The 22,500-nt window shown below is 41.5% G+C and overlaps 1 protein-coding gene across 2 annotated transcripts in view; it reads right to left on the bottom strand.

Moving 5' to 3' along the window:
- The window catches only part of LOC311039905 (CD9 antigen-like), a 48,296-nt gene that overhangs the window by 25,314 nt on the left and 482 nt on the right, over positions 1 to 22,500 (bottom strand). The window contains exon 1 of one of the 2 annotated variants that reach the window (XM_084049916.1): positions 15,409 to 15,699. The exons of the other annotated variant lie outside the window; for it this stretch is intronic. Within the exon in view, the coding sequence (XP_083906042.1) occupies positions 15,409 to 15,465 (57 nt within the window). The 5' untranslated portion in view covers positions 15,466 to 15,699. Of the gene's footprint in view, positions 1 to 15,408; positions 15,700 to 22,500 lie in introns of those variants that run through there. 2 annotated transcript variants of the gene reach the window in all.

The following is a 22,500-nucleotide window of genomic DNA, read 5'->3' as shown; positions in this document are numbered from 1 at the left end:
CAGTCTATATTAGTAGCTTAATGACTAGTATTAAAAAGTATTTTCTATGTCCAATGTATTTAAGTTCATAAAGTTAACATACTGTAAGTATACCTAAATGCATTTGAAATTAAATCAAAATTTTCAGGATTTCTATTCAAAAATAGCAAAACGAAATTCAGGATTCCAATTCAAAAGTATCACAAATAGCAGATCTACAAGCTCAAAACGCGTCGCACTGCGACGCGTTTTGAGCTTGTAGATCTGCTATTTGTGATACTTGTGTGTGACATAGAAAGGTAATTTACGAAAAAAAAGTAAAGATACGGCTTGACAGTAAATGCGGCAAATTGTGTGGAAATTAAGGGTGCGTTCGGAAACACAGCACTGAGTGCACTGGCCAACACAAACTAATAGGCGAGTGCGCTCCGGTGCGCAATTTCCGCACGCACCCATAGTGGCCCTCTTTCATCATCAAAGTTGCCCTCCCCTGAACTATAGGCGAAGTTTTACCACATCTGCCATTTGAAAATAGCAGATCTGCAAGCTCATAACGTGTCACATACACGTTGCGAGCTTATAGATCTGCCATTGAAAAAAAAAAAAAAACATTTGAACACAAATCTTGTATGGGGGTCCCTGGCACAAAACATGTTCAGATGGGGGTCCCTGGCACAAAACATGTTCAGATGGGGGTCCGCAGACAAATACATATTAACCCCCCCCCCCCCCCCCCACCAAGGAATGAATGAGGAATGAAACACAGAGTGAGAACCAAACAGACATTAATAATGTCTGACGATGGCTGTACAGTACATTTGGTTTTAAGCTGTTTTTAAGTTGGTTTTAACACCATTCCAAGGCCTGCTTATATAGTGTCCATATTCTGTGACCAACATCGCTGTTTAAAAAAAAAAAAACGTCAAAAAATGACACTTTTTAGGGCTGCTAAAGGAGCGCCATGACATTGAAACGCGCAACACCACAAATGCAAAATATAAGGTGCTTACCCGCTTGCCTCAAATGTTATCTAGGTGTCCGGAGTATTTGTGCAATATATTAGTCCATATTTTTCAATTAAGAAGTGTTTAAATCCCGTGTGTGACTGATTCTGTCGGAAGTTCCCAATGGGCGGTAGGGACGAGGCGCATCCGGTGAAAGCCGGAATTACACTCACTGTAAACAGGAATTAAACGAGGGGGGGAAATGGCGTTCGTCCACAGACGGGATTAAAACACTTCTTTATTCAAAAATATGGACTAATACATTGCACAAATACTCCGGACACCTAGTTAACATTTGGGGCAAGCGTGTAAGCACCTTATATTTTGCATTTGTACATGTTTGGAGAAAAAAGAATCAAATAAAAAAAACGGCCAATTACTCGATTTTTGAAAAGAAAGTTCGAATCATGTGCCATCGAACAAAGCTTCGAATATTCGAGTTATTTGGGTCAGCCCTAGCTCACTGGTAGATCAGCTATTTTCACAATATTTATCTGTGGAACAGAGTCAAACTAAATGTAATGCCTCAACTCCTACAATTATAAGTGCTTGTCAGGGTGGGGGTCCCCAGTTCAAATATGATTTTTGGGGGGGTCACCAGTTCAAATATGATTATGTTGGGGGGTCCCCAGTTCAAATATGATTATTTTGGGGGTGTCACCAGTTCAGATATCATTTTTGGGGGGTCACAGCCTGAAAATGGTTGAGACCCACTGTACAGATATACTGATACATATAATGACTACTCTATGATGACTATTAAGCGTTACTTCAGTATGATGCATGTATTCACAGTCTAGTCTAACACAGCATCAGGGTGTGAATGGAGGAATGAGTGACATCGGTTGATATAAATATAAATAATAGTGATCCTTCAGGCTGTGGAGTCACAGACACATAATCCACCCAGACACCACAAAACACCACACCCTGCAACCTGTGTGTGTGTGTGTGTGTGTGTGTGTGTGTGTGTGTGTGTGTGTGTGTGTGTGTGTGTGTGTGTGTGTGTGTGTGTGTGTGTGTGTGTGTGTGTGTGTGTGTGTGTATTACTATACTTGTGAGGACCAAGTACAGTAGCATTTGAAGAAATATACATTGTGAGGACAGTTCTCCTGGTCCTCACAAGACAAATGGTTGTTTTATAGTTAGAATAAAGATTTTTAGAGATACGTTTACATTCAGAAAAACATTCAGGTCGGTATTAAACATTTAAGGTGTCTTAGAGGTTAGGTTTAGGGATTGGAATTAGAGTCATCATGATTTATACTTAGTTGCGCGCCAGTGTCATGCACCGAAAAACAGCTGATCTATAAGCTCACAACACGTCGCAGCGCGACGCGTTGTGAGCTTATAGATCAGCTGTTTTTTGGCTTTAGGCTTACGGTTAAAAATGGCATTTTTTTAAAATGGCATTCATAACACGGTTGTCCTAAAGTGGTGATGTCCTCACAAGTACAGTAATACGTGTGTGTGTGTGTGTGTGTGTGTGTGTGTGTGTGTGTGTGTGTGTGTGTGTGTGTGTGTGTGTGTGTGTGTGTGTGTGTGTGTGTGTGTGTGTGTGTGTGTGTGTGTTCGTGTCTCAACATGTCTTGGCAATCCAGCCACAGTCTGTCGACTATGAAACAAAGCCGCCCCACACGCAGAGGGCATGCATTCAGCGTTGTAAAGTAACTAAGTACATTTACTCTAACTAAGTACTGTACTCAAGTCAAATTTGAAGTAATTCCAGTTGTCAGTACTTTTACTTCTACTACACTACATCTCAGGGGCAAATATCGTACTTTTACTGCACTACAATTATTTGAAAACTTTAGTTACTTTGTAGATTTTGATAATTATTACAAAAAAACATACATCAACCACTTTCAGCCCTACAGTATATACATTTCGGCCATTCGAAAATGGCAGATCTACAAGCTCACATTGTGAGAGCTTGGGGGGAGTCTGGTGTAACGCTCAGGTCCTGGACCTGGTGAGACGAAGGAGGAGCCCGGCCAGGAGGCCATCCACAGAGCCTATAGTCCCTCCACGGGGCAGAGTAGTTCTGGAGAAGTGGACTGAGTGGCCCTGTCTTTCCTCTAAGGTCTCACTCACACAGTTAAAACAAACGCTTTTTGGCTGCCTTATGCCTTACGTCAGGGGTCTTTTTTTACATTAACCACTTGAACCCTTGAATTCCTTTTCTGAGGGGAATATTAGCCGAAAATAGCCGATCTACAAGCTCTCAACGCCTCGCAGCGCGAGGCGTTGAGAGCTTGTAGATCGGCTATTTTTGGCAAAGAGGCTATACACGAATCCACGGCGCGCTGCCCTGCGCGCCGCCATTGCTGCGGTCTGAACGCTACGCGGACGTAAGACCGCAGCAATGGCGGCGCGCAGGGCAGCGCGCCGTGGATTCGTGTATAGGTGTAGAGGGAAAAAAGAGCAGACTAAGTAAAAAAATAACTTTAATCTGAAACAATTTTATACAATATATATATATATATAGTAGGGGGTCCCTGCTTCATCTCTCTCTGAGCTAGGGGGTCCTTGGCCTGAAAACGTTGAAGACTCCAGCCTTACGTGAAGCATAAGGCCGTTTCAATTCATTCCCTATGGAATGAAAAGCTGACTTGCGTTAGCGGAGGAGGGGGGAGGGGGAGTGAAGCCAGAGAGCGGCGAGGCAAGTCAGCCTTATCAAACCATGTGACTTCCATAGGGAATGAATTGAACCGGCCTTATGCCTCACGTGAGCCAGGCCTTAGAGGACTGACCGTGGGTACAGTAGCTACTGGGACGTAAGTCGGGGCTTGATCAACCCCGGCTGGGTCACCTGGGCGAGGGTGTATGTTGTTGCGAGACCCGAAACACCCGATGACCCCAGGCTACAACACTGATGATACGTCCCAGGTGCATCCATGTGATGTTTAATCTTTATGGGCATGACATTATATTGTTACAAATAGTCTAATTATTATTATGTGTAATGTGTTTTTTTTATCCAATCTACAAGCTTACAGTGCATCACATTGCGGCGCATTGTGAGCTTGTAGATTGGCTATTATGGCTATTTGTGGTATGGGAAGTATGTAGGGCTTCAGTGGTGAACATGTCTGAAAATCATTCATTCATTCATTCATTCAGTCATTCAGTCATTCAGTAATGTAGAGTCAGCTTTAACACTAGTAGGTAATTCATTCATTGACTAATGTAGAGTCAGGTTCACAGACAACACTAGTAGGTCATTAATTTATCTCCAGTGTCAGAGACATATTCTCACCACACCTACAGTAGTGATCCATCTCTTATGATGTGAAATGACCTGTGGCTGAACCCATGTGAAGGTTTACAGCTTGTATGTTCCCTCAATCTCAAGTGACAAACGTTTTTCTCACAGATCTTTTATGAATAGAACAAGTCATGACTCACTGGCTCCTAACAGCAGCCTGATCGATGTAGCAACATTTAACCCATTAAAACCTTGTATGTAGCAAGCAGCCGTACATATTAAATAAAATGGAAGACATATAGTAATTGTCAAAATGGAATGACAACAAAAAGCTTGTAGATCTGCCATGTTCACTAGCTTGGGGTCCTGGGGGTGACATCAAGTTTCTCTCTTGGGTCTGGAGCTAAAACGTTTGGGAACCACTATATACGCGTTCATGATTTATACAGCAAATGTAAAGCTGTTGGCGTGAAATATGTCAGAAATACAGAGTCCCTTTTATTTACTGTAACAAGTGTGGCATTTCTATTTTACTGTTCGTACCAGATTACCACCTTACCTAATGAGAGGGGGGGGGGGGGGGGGGGGGCACAGGAAATACTGGCACAAAATAACTCACTACACCCCACCTCCTTAAAGGTGAAGCTAACCACACACACACACACACACACACACACACACACACACACACACACACACACACACACACACACACACACACACACACACACACACACACACACACACACACACACACACACACACACACACACACACACACACACACACTAAGAGTTGAATCCTGAAGCCTATGATGTCAGAGCTATGATGTCAGAGCTATGAGTCATAATGTCAGAGTCATGATGTCAGAGCTATGATGTCAGAGTTATGATGTCAGAGCCATGATGGCAGCCAGGCGAAGGAGGAAGACAATCACAGTCAGCACACATCCCTGTCACTGGAACCCTGGCATCTCCATTCAGAGAACATAAGACCATCTACAAGCCAAAGAACGCATCGGCTATTTTCTGCAACGATTCTTTTGTGTAGAAGAGCAACAACAGGAGGAGGGCCTAGTACAGAGCCCTGGGGGACTCCAGTCAACTAATTATAGGGTGTAGGTTGTTTTCTAAAAGGCGGTTGAGGAGCAGCATGTCCCACATGTAGGTTGTTTTCTAAAAGGCGGTTGAGGAGCAGCATGTCCCACATGTAGGTTGTTTTCTAAAAGGCGGTTGAGGAGCAGCATGTCCCACATGTAGGTTGTTTTCTAAAAGGCGGTTGAGGAGCAGCATGTCCCACATGTAGGTTGTTTTCTAAAAGGCGGTTGAGGAGCAGCATGTCCCACATGTAACTCAACTTTCTATGAAATGAACCCACGATCATTGCTGGAAGTGAAAGTCCGGAATTCAAAATTTACTTGCGTAAAAGTACAACAGTATTGGTATCAAAATGTACTTAATGTATCCAAAGTAAAAGTACTAAAATGTTTGAAAATAGCCGATCTACAAGCTCACAACGTTGTGAGCTTGTAGATCTGCTATTTTCAAATAGCCTAGGTATAAAATAGGGCTGAAGTGGTTAATGTATGATTTATAACGTAATAATGTATATCTGCAAAGTAACTAAAGTTTCAAAATAATTGTAGTGGAGTAAAAGTAAAATATTTGCCTCTGAGATGTAGTGGAGTAGAAGTAAAAGTATAGACAAATGGAAATAATCCAGTAAAATAAAAGCACCTCAAAATTGTACCTAAGTACTTACTTTACACCACATGTTTGTGGATTCTGATTAATTCATTCATGATAGATAGATAAGATAAGATAAGGCTTTATGTAACATGTTATTGACATACAGGAGGTCCTTTGTAGGGGTTGAATATCATTGCTGTCAAGCTTGTATCTCCATATTTAAACCTTTTGATGTTTTGTTTTAGTAAATGAATGTCCTACTTCATCATACTGCAGTGTCACACTCAAAGGTATCAAAAATAGCAGATCTACAAGCTCAAAACGCGTTGCGTTTTGAGCTTGTAGATCTGCTATTTTTGAACCGTTTCACCTGACAGAGACGATATACAGGTTAGACTGGTGGTAGAACGGCCCCAGAAAACTCACACACTTCATCATGCCTGAAGCACATATACACCCCACCCCCCCCCCCCCCCCCCCCCACACACACGTTCCCACAGCTCTGAACTTTGGTTCAAACTGTCCTGTTGTGGCCCGGACGGCTGGCGTAGCGGCCCGGGCACCTAGGGCTGCTAATGCGTGTCACGGGTTCGAGTCCTTTGCTGCGTGTCCCCCCCCCCCCCCCCCATCTCTTGTCAGTCTACTGTACTCTATCAATACAAAATATGTTTAAAAAAAATGAAAAGTCCTCGTGCTTTGGGACAGTGGGTGGGAGAGGTTCTCAGATATTTTACTTTAAGTAAAAGTATCAATACCACAATATAGCAATACTCTGTTACAAGTGAAAGGCCTGTGTTCAAAATGTTACTTGAGTAAAAGTATTCTGTGTTCAAAATATACTTAAAAGTACCAAAAGTAAAAGTACTAAAACGTTTGAAAATAGCCTAGGTATAAAATAGGGCTAAAGTGGTTAATGTATGTTTTATAATAAAATGATTTATTTTTTTGGTATTGTCTCATTCCTAAACCAATAATTTGATGACCGGCGGCGTTTCCGGTAGGAGAGACAAAAAGTCATTTTGGGGGTGAACTATCCCTTTAAATACTCATAAACCCCACACACACACTTTTAAAAGAAATACATCAGAAATAGCACAAAAAAAATAGCCGATCTACAAGCTCACACACATGAAATAGTTTAAATATGGTAACGATCCGTTTCCACACACACACACATACATGTAGAAATGGCCTAGCGGTCCTATAAGGCGCTATAAAGCAGCCCGACAGCGCACCGCGGGTTCGAGTCCCGCTCCCGACGGTCTTTGCTGCGTGTCTCTCTCTCTCTCCCCGTTTCCTGTCCATCTCTACTATGAAACTAGGAATGAAAAATTCAGAAAAAGCTGCAAAAAATATCGTTTAAAAAAAGAAAGAAATGAAAACCAGCTCTATGTCTGTAAGGAATACAAACTACAGACACGTTAACCAAGTCTATACTGTAGATCAGGGGTCTTCAACAGGGGCTCCGGGACCCCTAGGGGGTCCTCAGAGTTACTACAGGGGGTCCGCCGAATCTTTGTGTGATCTTTAACATTAACCACTTCAACCAAGCATCCCTTGAGACGAACTTTAAAAAAAAATAGCAGATCTACAAGCGCACAACGCCTCGCAGCGCGAGGCGTTGTGCGATTGTAGATCTGCTATTTTTGGCAAAGTTGTTTGGTATAGTGGGGGGAAAGAGCAGACTAAGTACAGAGTGAAAGATCAGGTAGGTTAGTATTGTTTAAGTGCATATATGGTTAAATGTCTGGAAATACACATTAACATGAATCCAACTGTGAAACGATGAAGCTGCCTATGAAATCTATGGGGGAGACAAAATAATGATACATTATATAACGGGGGTCCCTGCTTTATCTCTCTCTCTCTCTCTCTCTCTCAGCCAAGGGGTCCTTGGCCTGAAAACGTTGAAGACCCCCGCTGCAGATCATTAATAGTCCGTCATTAATATGAAGAACTGTATATGAATAAAATGTGTATGCTAGAGCAGTGGCCCATCCATCTGTCCTCTTAAAGGAGGAGTTCACCCAAAAAATCACTTATTTTCTATCAATTACACACCCCATGAAGCCTTTCATTCATTTTTTTGGGTGAACTACTCCTTTAACCGTGTTGGGTGGGCCATGTTGTGTTTTCAGAGCAGTATTTATTTAAAATGATCAGAACATTGATTTGTTTTTTCCGGGTTGAATCAGCATACTTTAACTCATTGGGTGCCAGAGGTTTGTTAAAACAGGGGTACATCTAGTGCTGGCATTCCATAGCGTTTACGCTGCGCTGTTTAGAGCTGTAGAATCGACCCGCTTGCAGTATCCCCCGGCCCTGGCCCACATGTTGAGAACCTCTTTGGTGTAAAGCAGTGGTTCTCAAACATTTTCATGTCAAGGACCGCCACATTTCCAGGGACCCCCGTACAGGATTTGTGTTGTTAAACCGCTTCCAAAAACATTCAAAATTGTCCACCTTTTTGTCCATGTTTTGAAAATGGTGTCTGGTAGGACACCTACCGTTTGACAAGTAGTACTGCCTGAAGCTCATATACACAACATTCTCCCCTGGACAAGCAGGGGTTTGTCTCTTGGAAGAGCAGTGTAGACACATGTTGGGGGGGTAGGACGTGAAACGTGTGGATTGCAACACACACACACACACACACACACACACACACACACACACACACACACACACACACACACACACACACACACACACACACACACACACACACACACACAGTTGCTCGGCTGCATTCATCAAATGCTGGCAAAAGGCAGTGGTTCTCAACCTGCGGTCCAGGGTCCACTGGTTTAATAATAATGTCATTTTATGTCATGGTGCTACTTCTTTATGAACTGGAAAAATGAGTTTCCATTGTGATACCGATATATAGGAAGGAGGTATATAGATAGATAATGCGTTAGTTCCATTGACCCACACAGAAACACAATATATTAATTGATCATATTAAAATAAACATGCTCTGAAAATGCACATGGTCTGAGAGTGAGAGTGAGAGAGAGAGAGAGAGAGGTGTGTGTGTGTGTGTGTGTGTGTGTGTGTGTGTGTGTGTGTGTGTGTGTGTGTGTGTGTGTGTGTGTGTGTGTGTGTGTGTGTGTGTGTGTGTGTGTGTGTGTGTGTGTGTGTGTGTGTGTGTGTGTGTGTGTGTGTGTGTGTGTGTGTATATATATACACTTGATGCAAAAATGTCTTAGATTATCTCAAATAATTGTAATTAGACGATTATGTAATAATTGTGACAGGCCTAATGAGGAGATCAGTAAATCTACCTGTTAAACAACACAGCTACACATCACTATCATTACACCAACTACACACACACACACACACACACACACACCATCTTTACCGCCCACTTTCAAGTGAGGTCACACACACACACACACACACACACACACACACACACACACACACACACACACACACACACACCACTGTGTGTGACATGTAAGAGAGATAACAGTTTAGCCTGCCCACTGTCTCAGTTAAAGCTGCAGTGCGTAACTTTTATGTCCTATCAAGGATTATTTCAACCCAACAGAATGTATCACACACTCTCTATCCAGAGTGACTCAGAGTTTACCCACTCAGAGAGACAGTAAAAAAGGTAAACACATACAGTACATGTAATACAGAGAGACAGTGTAGTGTCTCAGTAATATAACATAATATAACGTACAGTAAACAAGGTAAACACATACATAGAACATAGAGAGACAGTGTAGTGTCTCAGTAATATAATATAATATAACTTACAGTAAACAATGAACCTAGCATCAGTCTAAACTATAATTCCACAAATTCCGTCATCGAAATCTGTCACCAAAACCTGTTCTGGCCGGTTCTCCTCAGTGGTTCTGAATGTGCACACGGCCACTGACCATTAGGCATGTGCACGGAGCAGTGACGCTTTCCCAAAATGTGAGCTGTTTATTAGCGTTTTGTTTATGTCAAAGAATTCAGGCTATGGGAGCTATCGTCGGCATGCTCACAGCCGTCGCTATGGTTACAGCGCCCCAAGCTATGGGAGGAAGGGGTCCGTCCGTCCAAAAAGGTTTGGGACTATTGCTGTACATCACAGAACCCAAAGTCTGTTCATACAGTGACTGCACACATCCCCGGGTATGGACTAGTACATATAAATAATAATCTGTACAGTGAAACTATAAGATAGCATCTGTCTAAAACCATTGGTTCTCAAAGTGGGGTCCGGGGACCCCCAGGGTCTTGAGGGGGTTCCAGGGGGTCCCCAGCTAAATGATGGACAGGAACCAAATGGACCCTTACGGGTCTGTAACTCAGAGAGTGTACAAATGGAACCAAATGGACCCGTTAGGGTCCATTTGGTTCCATTTGTACACTCTCTGAGTTAAATTAACATTGATTTTACAATATAAATTGGGGTCCCAGCGATAGAAATGCCATTAAATGGGGGTCCGTAGCCTCTAATGCATGTCAAACTGGGGGTCCTTGAAATTAAAATGGTTGAGAATCACTGAGAGCCGTAAAAAACCTTCTCTTATTGGGCTCCCTGGCTTATCTTTTCAAATGGGGGTCCACGGGGTAATAAGTGTCAATTGGGGGGTCCTTGACATGAAAAAGTTTGAGAACCACAGGTCTAAACAATATACTACACCCCTCAGCCAAGAGGTATATAGATACTGTGTTCATGAGCACCAAGCAGTATTATTATGTTATTTGTCAGAAAGCAGGTGTCTTACCATCATCAAATCCTACTATAATTCTAGTAACCTCTGTAGTAGTGGTGAGTACGTGAGTGAAGATACCCGGTTCTCCTCACTGGCTGGACCAATTGCTCTGATTTTGCACACAGCCATTGACCATTACCATCTGAACGCAACTGTGAAGCCCGTTTTTCAATTTCATCAAATCTCAGCTTCTTATTAGCGTTTTTGTGTCAAACACTGTCGCCATGGTTACGGGGCTGCCCAGCTATGGGACAAACTGCCTCCCGGGTTGCCAGATCATGTGCGCATATCCCCCCACGGATGCGCTGCGCCGACCGGGTATGGTCTAGTACATATAATTGACACATATGTGTACAAATGCATTTTGTCAAAAGATCTCAATCAAACCAGGGTCTCTGCATGTCTCAATAGAAGAGTAGAGTCATTTTTTTTCTTTTTCTTTGGCTATTCAAAAATAGCAGATCTACAAGCTCATAGCGTGGCACCAAGTGCCGCGCTATGAGCTTGTAGATCTGCTATTTTTCATCGTGAAAATGTGTGCAAATCTTTGAATATACATTTTTAACTCAAAATGTTGCTTCTGGGGGATTCTACAAATGTCTTCTAAATCCTAAGTGTTTTGTTTTTTTAAACGTATGTTGCTATAATATCAGTGGTTCTCAAACATTTTCATGTCAAGGACCCCCACAATGACATGCATTTGGCCGCGGACCCCCATCAGAACTGTTTTGAGAACACTTCATCTCTGTCCCTCCGATACGATAACCATTCTTTCAGTGAGTGACCACTGACCAGTGACCGGGGTCAAAGTGTTGACCCAGACACTTTGACACAGGTCACCTTCATCATTATCATCTACCATCATCATCATCACTCTCACGACTCCTGACTTTAAAAAAATATATATTATTTTTTTGTTTTTTTAGATAATATCTGTATTACCGTTCAAGAAGACTAACACACACATCTGTAAGTAAATTGTTGATTCTGGACATTAGATTGTCAGTATGTACAACTGGCTGCTGTTAATCTTACTTCTCAAACAGACTTATTTTGTTTCCAGAGTGCATTGTTTTCCTTGTGTGACCCTCAACACAGGATTTAAGAATCCCAGGCCTAAAATAACACAGTGTCAAATTAGCTCCATTAGAGAAAAAAACGAATAAAAAAACGAAAAGAATTGCGCACGCGCACTATGCCCCTGCATGGCCCTCGGCTTGGTACCTGAGACATAGTTTGGCTCTTGGGGAACCCTGTCCTATGATGTCATTGTTTATGTGTAACGGGTGTTGTTAAAACCCAGTGATTTCTGTCTGTCATTGTGAGAGAGGCCTGTGACACTGTAACCTTCCCTACTCTCTCATGTCTGACCAAAATACTATATTTCATCATAGCCAATGGCTGCCTGTCTCCGGCTGAATTTTTCTTGTCGCCTTTCTGAAAGTTATCGCTACTTTATAAGGGTGATAGAGAAAAACATCTCCATCTCCATCAATGTGGGACAATAAAAAGGTAACAATGGTACCATGTGTTAACCTCACTATAAGGATAATATAGAGCATTATGTCATCCAGAAAGACCCTGTGGTTCATCAGTTCATCTCTTATTGACTCTCAGGCTCACAGTAACTGATCGTTAAGTATATAAGTAAGTGCGTACATGAGGAATGTGACGAACATGCAAAAGCATTACAACAGCATGGTGGTCAGCTAGGGCAGTGGTTCTCAAGGTGGGGTCCGGGGACCCCCAGGGGTCCTTGGAGGGGGTACCAGGGGGTCCCCAGCTAAATAAGTTCATATAGCATACATACATTTTAACCACATTGTATACTTTGGCTATTCAAAAATAGCAGATCTACAAGCTCATATGCCCCCCATACCCGCATATCTGTATAAATACCTCGAAAAGGTTAGTGACACCCACAGTCACGAAACTAGAGGGAGCGTAAACAACAATCTGGTACCACCCACCCATAAAACAAACATGGGCAAATTCTCCTTCTATCCACCCACCTGTTTCCTAGGCCTTGTGTTTTCCACTTCCTGTCGGATTTCATTGGATGTCATTGGTCATCTGACCGGTTTCATTGGATTTCATTGGATCGAAAGACAGGAAGTGGAACACAGTGAAAGGCCTAGGAAACAGGTGGATAGCACAGCCACCAAGGTATGGAATAGTCTAACCCCATCCCTCAAAAAATGCAGTTCGCTGGGCTCATTTAAAACAGCCCTAAAAACTCATCTTTCTGGAGGCCATAAGCTTTTTTTTTTGTGTACATAGTGGTATTTCTTCTCTGTATTGTTATGTTGATTTTTGAACTGTTTGGTTGCTACTTTATATATGTCTATGAAATTAATTCAAGGACCCCAACGGAAACAAGTCCGCAATGACTTTCTTGGTCAGACCTATTAGACAAAAGTATTATAAATGTAACTGTGTTGTTTTACATTCTTTTGCCTAATAAACATTTCAATCAATCACTGAATGCCGTGCTATGAGCTTGTAGATCTGCTATTTTTGAAAAATCGTGAATTTTTTGAGAACCACTGAGCTATAGGGTACATATCTGGAAGTCCACCAGCACCTACGGCGCTGGCTCTCAAAGAGGGATCTGGGGACCCCCCCAGGGGGTCCTTGGAGCCGTGGGGGTTCCAGGTGGTCCCCAGCTAAACTAGTTATTAACATAGCATCACAATCATATTAAGCACTTTATCCATTGTGTTGGCTAGTGTTCAACAATAGCACAAAGTGACATGCTGCAAAGTTTATACATCTGCTATTTTTGTGTTTGAAAAAAAAGGAGTAGAAGTAAAAGTATTGAACATTGGTAAGTAAAGTAAAAAATACCTCAAAAGTGTACATAAGTACAAGTACTTGAGTAAATGTACTTAGTTACTTTACACCACAGATTTAAACACACACCACTGCTTCTGTCACTTTCCCTTTTCAACCACAGCATCCATATTCTGAAGGCTGGGAACATTAGCTGATCTACAAGCTCACAGCTCAGGCAGTCCAAGTACAGAGCCAAATCAGAGGCTTTAAGTTGACACACACACACACACACACACACACACACACACACACACACACACACACACACACACACACACACACACACACAGTGTGAAAGAGGAAAACAGATCATGTGTAACTTTAACCACAAACTGTTGTTTGTGTTGCTGTGGTGTACAGTGTGTGGTTGTATTCCACACACAACAGACAATACATTAAGTGTCTTGACTCTCAATCCTTTTAGTTTTTCACCTTGAGCTACAAATCCACTTCATACTGAGAGGGTTTACTGACTACAATACAATGTTTCAAATGATGCTATTCTCTTTTAACCCATTGAGACCTGAAGCCGATTCTACAAATGTCTTCTAAATCCCAGCAGTATTCTGAAAAAAACTGTTTCTATATCAGTGGTGCTCAAACTTTTTCATGTCAAGGACCCCCAAAATGATATGTATTTTGCCGCTGACCCCCATCTCAAAATACGTTGTTCCAGGGACCACCAGAAGCAAACAATAGAGTTAAAAATGTCGCTTTAAACAATTTTCAAAGATGTGCACACATTTCCAAGATTTTTCAAAAATAGCAGATCTACAGGTTCATAGCGCGGCACTCTGTGCCGCGCTATGAGCTTGTATATCTGCTATTTTTGAATGGCCAAAGTGTAAAATAATGCTTTTTTAGCTCGAATCAAGTCTTAATGGGTTAAAAAGACAACTAAACAAAAACAAGTCAGAAAAAGCCAGAGAGACAAAAGATTGGTCAAAACACATTCCACCCAAACTAGAGCGTCTCAAACTTATTTTACACCCATTTCCTCTTTTTCTTGAGTCATCCTCGCAAACGATTATCCCAGAAGCTAAACAAAGCCAAAACACTAAACAAGAACAACGCTCACAAAACGTATAAACCACAAAAACATGGTCTATTCTCCTCATTTAGTTTGTTCTATTTGTGAAACTCCTGTTAATTCAAACAAAAACAACAAGAAGACAAACCAAACCATGAAAGCCACAATCATCAAACACTAGCACTCAGGAGCCAGTGGGTCTCAAAGTGTGGTCCAGGGACCCTCTGGGTTCCAAATGGACCCTTAAAGGGTCTGTAACTCTGATCGTGGTGGAAATTAAGTATATTTACTCAAGTACTGTACTTAACATTTTGAGGTACTTCTACTTTACTGGAGTATTTCCAATTTTGAATACTTTTACTTCAACTCCACTACATCTCAGAAGCAAATATTGTACTTTTTACTCCACTACAATTATTTCAAATCTTAAATGACTAGTTACTTTGTAGATTGGGATTATTTTCACAAAACATACATTAACCACTCTATAGCCTTACACTTACTTCGGCTATTTGAAAATGGCAGATCTACAAGCTCACAACGCGTCGCAGTGTGAGCTTGTAGATCTGCTATTTTCAAATGGCCAAAATGTAAATAGGGCTGAAGTGGTTAATGTATGTTTTGTAATAATAATCAAAATCTACAAATACTAGTAACTACATTTTTGAAATAATTGTAGTGGAGTAAAAAGCACAATACTTCCCTCTGAGATGTAGTGGAGTAGCAGTAAAAGCACTGAAAATTGGAAATAAGTACAAATACCTCAAAATTGTACTTTAGTGCAGTACTTGAGTAAATGTACTTAGTTACTGTACTTTACACGGCTGGTGCTACACAGCAACACCCAGAGTTGATGCAACACGTTTTTCAGTTCATTTATCAAACCATAATCATGTTTAAATGTGATATCATTGATATCATATCATATGAATCTTACCCAGAACAGGAAGTTGAAGACAAACACCAGGTATTTGATGCACTGGATTCCTCCCATAATGATGATGGCTCCTCAAACTGACAGATTCAACTAGAGAAAACGAGGCTAAAAAGTGTTTTAAAAAATATATAAAGTTGTACTTTGGTGTCAAAAAGGCAGTGAATCCAGAGAAGGTGTGTGTGTGTCCAGCTCAGTGTAAAACCTTCTGCTCTGTTCACCGTGTGTGTGTGTGTGTGTGTGTGTGTGTGTGTGTGTGTGTGTGTGTGTGTTTGTGCTTGTGTGTGTGTTTGTGCTTGTGTGTGTGTGGGAGGAAGAACTCTGATAGCTTCAGGGTTTTAGTGTGTGCGTGTGCTTGTGTGTGTGTGTGTGTGTGTGTGTGTGTGTGTGTGTGTGTGTGTGTGTGTGTGTGTGTGTGTGTGTGTGTGTGTGTGTGTGTGTGTGTGTGTGTGTGTGTGTGTGTGTGTGTCACTGCCTCACTGCCTCACCTGTGCATTGTTAGGAAGTCAGGGCAGAGGCTGGGGGAGGGGCCGTAGTGTGTGTGTGTGTGTGTGTGTGTGTGTGTGTGTGTGTGTGTGTGTGTGTGTGTGTGTGTGTGTGTGTGTGTGTGTGTGTGTGTGTGTGTGTGTGTGTGTGTGTGTGAGACAAACTCTTGCCAAACCCCTTTGTCCGCCTCCTCACCTCCTACTTCCTACCTCCTCCCTCCTCTAGCCCTGAATGAGAGAGAGACTAGCAGACAATGCCACGAGAGAGAGAGAGAGAGAGAGAGAGAGAGAGAGAGAGAGAGAGAGAGAGAGAGAGAGAGAGAGACAGCCAGAGAGACAGAGAGAGAGCCAGAGACAGAGAGAGAGAGAGAGAGAGAGAGAGAGAGAGAGAGAGACAGCCAGAGAGAGAGAGAGAGAGAGAGAGAGAGAGAGACAGCCAGAGAGAGAGAGAGAGAGAGAGAGAGAGAGAGAGAGAGAGATACAGACAGACAGACAGACAGACAGACAGACAGACAGACAGACAGACAGACAGACAGACAGACAGACAGACAGACAGACAGAGTACATAGACATACTGTTCATATGAACAGAGCAACTACCTTTAATATCATTTGAATAAATTGCTGCTATTTGTCTCAAAGGTTTTTATACAAAGTGAATGTAAAACATGTAAATACTGTATCGACTGTTTCTAAAGTTTATATCAGGCTAACCTCTAAGTGGATGTAGAACTATTTCTGACAGAAAAAGCTATTTTATTATCATTTGATAAGATAGTCTTCCCTCTAATACCCAGCGGACGCTAGGGTTATAGAGGTTAACCTGGATCTGACCCTGCGTTTTAACAGCGGGCAACTCTCGGGCGATGCCGGGCAACATCGCCCAAAATATAATGAAAGTCTATGAGAGCCGGCGATCGGGCGAAGTGGGCGGGGGGGCGATGAAAGATGGATTTTCTTTATCTTTTTGGGCGATATCGCCCGGCATCGCCCAGAGTTGCCCGCTGTTAAAACGCACCGTAAGGGTTAAGTGGATCTACCAGAAAACAGCTTCACATGATGAGGATTCATTATTGTATTATTTTATACTATGCATTGTGTGTAGTATTACTGTAGCCTTTGTTATTGATTATGTTTTATATTCATATGTTTTAAATCGTGTACTGTTTTTCAAAACTAACAGCATCATTTATACCAAAAGGAACAGGGAGGTAGGAGGGGGGTTTGGGCACATACAGACAGACTGTCTGTCTGTCTGTCTGTCTGTCTGTCTGACAGGGTAGGAGAACAAGAGGGGAACTGGGCTCACTCACTCCCCCTGCTGTTATGACTGAAAACACACTACAGCTCCTGTATGAATTAAAGTGGAGTAAGTGACAGAGAAAGTCCATTCCCTGATCCAGATAAATAGGCAGATTGTGGCGTTATTAACGTTGCCAGGATTACAGCACAGACATCGATGGCCCATGATGCACCTTGTTGTCCAACAAGTGCACAATGTACTTACTAACTAAAACTACTTAGAAAGAATATTGTGACACAAATGAGCGTGTCGCTGGGCACACAGACATGACATGCACAGAGCCAGTTCTGTCAGGGAGCTCAGTGCAGTCGTTAGGCCTCAGCCCCACGTTCACATCCTCTCATCCAATCACACTCATTTCATTCTCAGACCGCTCTAAACTGGAAGTCTTCACTACTCAGTCCCAGTGTTGATTTCGTCGACTAAAACTATGACGAAAAATGTTGGTCGACTTTTTTCACTGAGGATACAAAATAAAAACAAAATAAAAACTAAGCTATGATGACTAAAGGTCATTACACACCGGTGATTATGCGAATACACGCAAAATTCGGACTCGGTCCGAATAAATAAAAGACGATTTTTCGCTCTGCGAAACTGATGTGGAAGCTTGCATTGAAAAAAAAGGTGTGTAAGGACCTTAAGACTAAAATGTTCTAGTGGAGAAAATGGGTTCTAGTGGAGAAGAGATCCGGTAGAACTAAAAGACAAGTCATTTTATGTTTGCTTGCGCTCGGATGTAAGTGCTCTGAAAATAGCAGATCTACAAGCTCACAACGCGTCGCGCTGCGACGCGTTGTGAGCTTGTAGATCTGCTATTTTCAGCACGCAACCAAGTGTAAAATCCGCCATTACGACGCCATCAAGGCACCGCCAACATACATTTTAGTCGACTAAATCAACTGTAGATTTAGTCGACTATAATCTGATGATATTTAGTCTACAAAAACTAGACAAAAACTTTTAAAAAATCAGGTGACTAAAATATGACTAAAACTAAATGGAATTTTATTCAAAAGACTATGACTAAAACTACATCAAAATGTTCTGTTAAAATCAACACTGCTCAGCCCTGCTCACCCTCCACCACCCCATGCGACCTGTGGTTGTGGATCAGCTGTTTATGTACTATGTGGGGGGGGGGGGGTCCCTATGGTTGGGAGAAGCTCTTTGTCAGAGAACCTAAAAGCAGATCCAATGCATCGCCAAACCATAATAAACATATTGCTCATTTTATATTCAATACACATATCGTATCCATTCATGAGTGGTCCTGACAGAACTAAATGATGTTTTCATGTTGATTATGTATCTGTGTGTGTTGTGGTTACTGAAAATGACACTCATGTTTGCACTGCAGTATATATCGTCCATTGAGAATTTGATTGAAAGAATTGTTAAATCAACCCAAACTGGGGGCACACTGTAAATTCACATAAAAAGATAATATCCTCAATGCTAAATATTGTAGGTCGGTGATATTTGGCCACGGACCCCCATCTGAAAATGTTTTGTGCCAGGGACCCCCATACAAGATTTGAGTTGTTAAAATCTTTCTAAAATATAAACAAAATTGTCAAGAAAAAACAGCAGATCTACAAGCTCACAACGTGTCGCATCGCGACACGTTGTGAGCTAGTAGATCTGCTGTTTTTCAAATAGCCTATGTTTATATATCGTTGAAGTAGTTCATACCCTGATTTTGATTCTATATTAACCGATTTTAATGGGGACTCCCTGGGGGTCCTCGGACCCCACTTTGAGGACCACTGACCCAAAGGACCCCGCCTCTTTACACTGTCAACATCCTGCCTGAGTTTGCTCTGCATTTTGATCTGGATATAATATCACATGGAATTCAATGTTATTGTTTTGCTAAACGTTCTCTGCTGTGATAGAGGTGATATATATAGATAATAACTAGTGTGATAGAGGTGATATATATATATAGATAATAACTAGCAGTTCACTAGTTTAAAATATGCTGTGTTCCTGTTGGTTGTTTGTTTTTGTTTCTTCTTTCCAATCATTATAATGTTTTCTTCATATGTGATACTTTTTGTCAGTTGTATAATGTGATACACTGATAGTGAAAAGTGTTATATACATTCATACACAGATAGCTTGCTCGCCCTCTCCCACCCACCCACCCCACCAACCAACCACCACAACATCAGCTGTTAAACAACAGAAGAGAAAGAAGGGCAAAGTGTAAATACATCAGTGTATGTGTTCCTACAGGTACAGTTAAGATGGGAATAAATAATAATAAATAAATAATGTATTTATAATAATAATAAAGTCTATATGTGGTTTAAAGGTAAGCTCTGGATCCAGCCAAAGTCCAAGATATAGGATAGTGCAGTGTTTCTCTACTAGTGGTCCATGGACCACCACCTCCCCGCTATACCTTCCCACCATGACTACAGGAGCTCCATGTCATGTTCTGGCTCCAACCTTTGCCCTGTACCGAGAACCGGACAAGCATCTCTGTCATTTTAAACCTTTAAGACCTGAAGCCTATTCTACAATGTCTTCTAAATCCCAACAGTATTCTGAAAAAAACGTATGTTTCTATATCAGTGGTTCTCAAACTTTTTCATGTCAAGGACCCACAAAATTATATGTATTTGGCCGCCGACCCCCATCTCAACATATCTTGTTCCAGGGACCCCCAGAAGCAAAGATTTGAGTCAAAAATGTTCGCTTTAAAATTTTCATAATTTTTCAAAAATAGCAAAAAAAGAAAAAAAACGACCTGCAATTCACAGCGGGGTGTGTAAATCCCTCACATGTGCGGAACACAGTTGTGCACAGGCGTTGAGAGCTTGTAGATCGGCTATTTTTTAGCAAAGAGGCTATAGGTGTAGAGGGAAAAAAGAGCAGACTAAGTCAAATAAAACCTTTAATCTGAAACACAATTCTATACAATATAGAGTAGGGGGTCCCTGCTTCATCTCTCTCTCAGCTAGGGGGTCCTTGGCCTGAAAACGTTGAAGACCCCTTAAGTAAATAGACTTGCACGCGTGATGAAAATAAGAAGTTTGTTTACAAAGTTTAACTTCACGACCAAATAGGCTACGGTAATACAACTTGGAATGGACGTTATATTACATGATGAGCCCTTTCTGCTGAACATCGCTCACCTAATTAGCCGAGGTGCAAAGATGATGCTGGAATATCCCATCATTTTGATCAGAGCTTTTATTGATTACTGAGAGGAATCTGTCCTTTGGACGAACCTCCACTACTAGAGGTGTAACGATAGTAACTGCATCAAAAATATTTTTGAATTTTCAACAATCTACTATATCGATATGCAAACAGCAAAATATGGTATCGTTTGACTTTGTATCGTATCAAATCGTTTTGCAATACAAATAATACATTTTATCAATACTAAGTACTTTTAAGAAGAAAAAAGAGAAAGAGGGGTTTATATCCAGTATCCAGGTATCTATTTTTCACACAGAATCTTTGGGTAAATAAATAGTTACTATATTGATTTTAAATCATTGAATCGTATGGTTCTAAATTAACCTGTATCGTTCATGTATCGTATCGACAACCAAGTATCGTGATACGTATCGAATCCACTACACTACATGGGAATTGTAAATTAAGTGATGGACACAGCTTTCAGTGTATCCTCATCAAGGTAACACTGCTTCATGTGATGCACACAGCTTTCAGTGTGTCCTCATCAAGGTAACACTGTTCATGTGATGGACACAGCTTTCAGTGTATCCTCATCAAGGTAACACTGTTCATGTGATGGACACAGCTTTCAGTGTGTCCTCATCAAGGTAACACTGCTTCATGTGACGCGGTCAAATAAATATTATAAATTAACTAGTCCATACCCGGTCGACACATCCGTGGGGGGGATATGCGCACACAATGTGGCAACCCGGGAGGCAGTTCGTCCCATAGCTCGCGGGGCCATGATCCCACAGCTGGGCATCCCAGTAACCATGGCAACATTATTTTACACAAAAAACTGTAATAAACAGCTGAGATTGGCTGTGTGTGCAAATTCAGATCAATTGCTCCAGGCAGCCACTGAGGAGAACCGGGTGGAAGAGATTTTGGTCTCACCACCACCCTCACACACCACAGAGCTTTCTCAAATTATAGGAGGATAGCACGATAGTTGGCATGAGAGACCAATTGCAAAAATTGGAAAACATGAAGAGAGAACTAAATCATTTGTCTCTAAATGCGTCAGCTGAAAAGAAAAAAATGGTTGAATTTGCATCATGTCTATAATATGCATCCAAGCAATAGATCGTTTAGGATATATATATATATATGTCTTTTTTACCAGACCCAGAGGGTCGACCTACATGAGGCTCTGCCACATTTCGTCCATACATGGGCGAAAAAGACCGGCTGTATAAAAGGGACCTCAGTCTGTCCCTTTCCTATCCATACATGGGCATAAAAGGGACACAGGCTGACATGTCATGCGAAGTCCGGCGTGACGTGGTGCTCTGATCTTATGAAGTACTAGGAATTTATTCTGGGTCTGGCAGAACCAGGTCTCCTGGTCTTGTTTATGTATATTTGGACAAAATAATGTTGAGGTTTGGCACTGCATGTTGTAATAGATTTTTTCATGAAGAATAAGGCATTCTAATGACACACACACGCTTTGATTCCATGTAAGTCAGCCTCTGAGCAGACGCGAGAAAGAGCGGAAAGATTAGTCTGATTCACTAAAGATTAGTGAATCAGACTACTAAGGTGGGAAGTTGCGCAAATTCCTTTACGTTCAAAATATGGGCGTAGACAGCTCAGTGTATCAGGCCCAATATGTCTCGGATGTTCTTCAACACAACCCCTCCCATGGATCTATTCATAAAGACATTACACCACCAGTATACAGAGTATGTCTAACAACATCTAACTTTTCAGTATTCATAATGCCTCTTAAGATTATCAAAAGAAGCGACTATATATTAGGCCACACGAGCACTTTAGACCTACAGTTTATGCATCTGTGATTTGAAAATAGCAGATCTACAAGGTCATTGTGAGCTTGTAGATCTGCTATTTTCAAACAAATCTCGGGAAAATGTGGAATATATTTGAAACATTTTAACAATGGCAAAACATATTTTCAGATGTCCCCAATGCATATCAATTTGGGGGTCCTTGACATGAAAATGTTTGAGAACCACTGGTTTAAACAACATTTAGGAAACAAGCAACTACACTTTTAGAAAAAAAACACAACGCGCAACTAACCAATATTTACAAGTGACTTAACTAGACCATCATGTACATCACACCCACGATTTTGGAC

This window comes from Gymnoscopelus microlampas (genome assembly GCF_963454915.1).
Source record: "Gymnoscopelus microlampas genome assembly, chromosome: 23".
Taxonomy (NCBI): domain Eukaryota; kingdom Metazoa; phylum Chordata; class Actinopteri; order Myctophiformes; family Myctophidae; genus Gymnoscopelus; species Gymnoscopelus microlampas.
The sequence above is the reverse complement of the archived record's forward strand: the minus strand, read 5'-3'. Positions and strand labels throughout refer to the sequence as shown.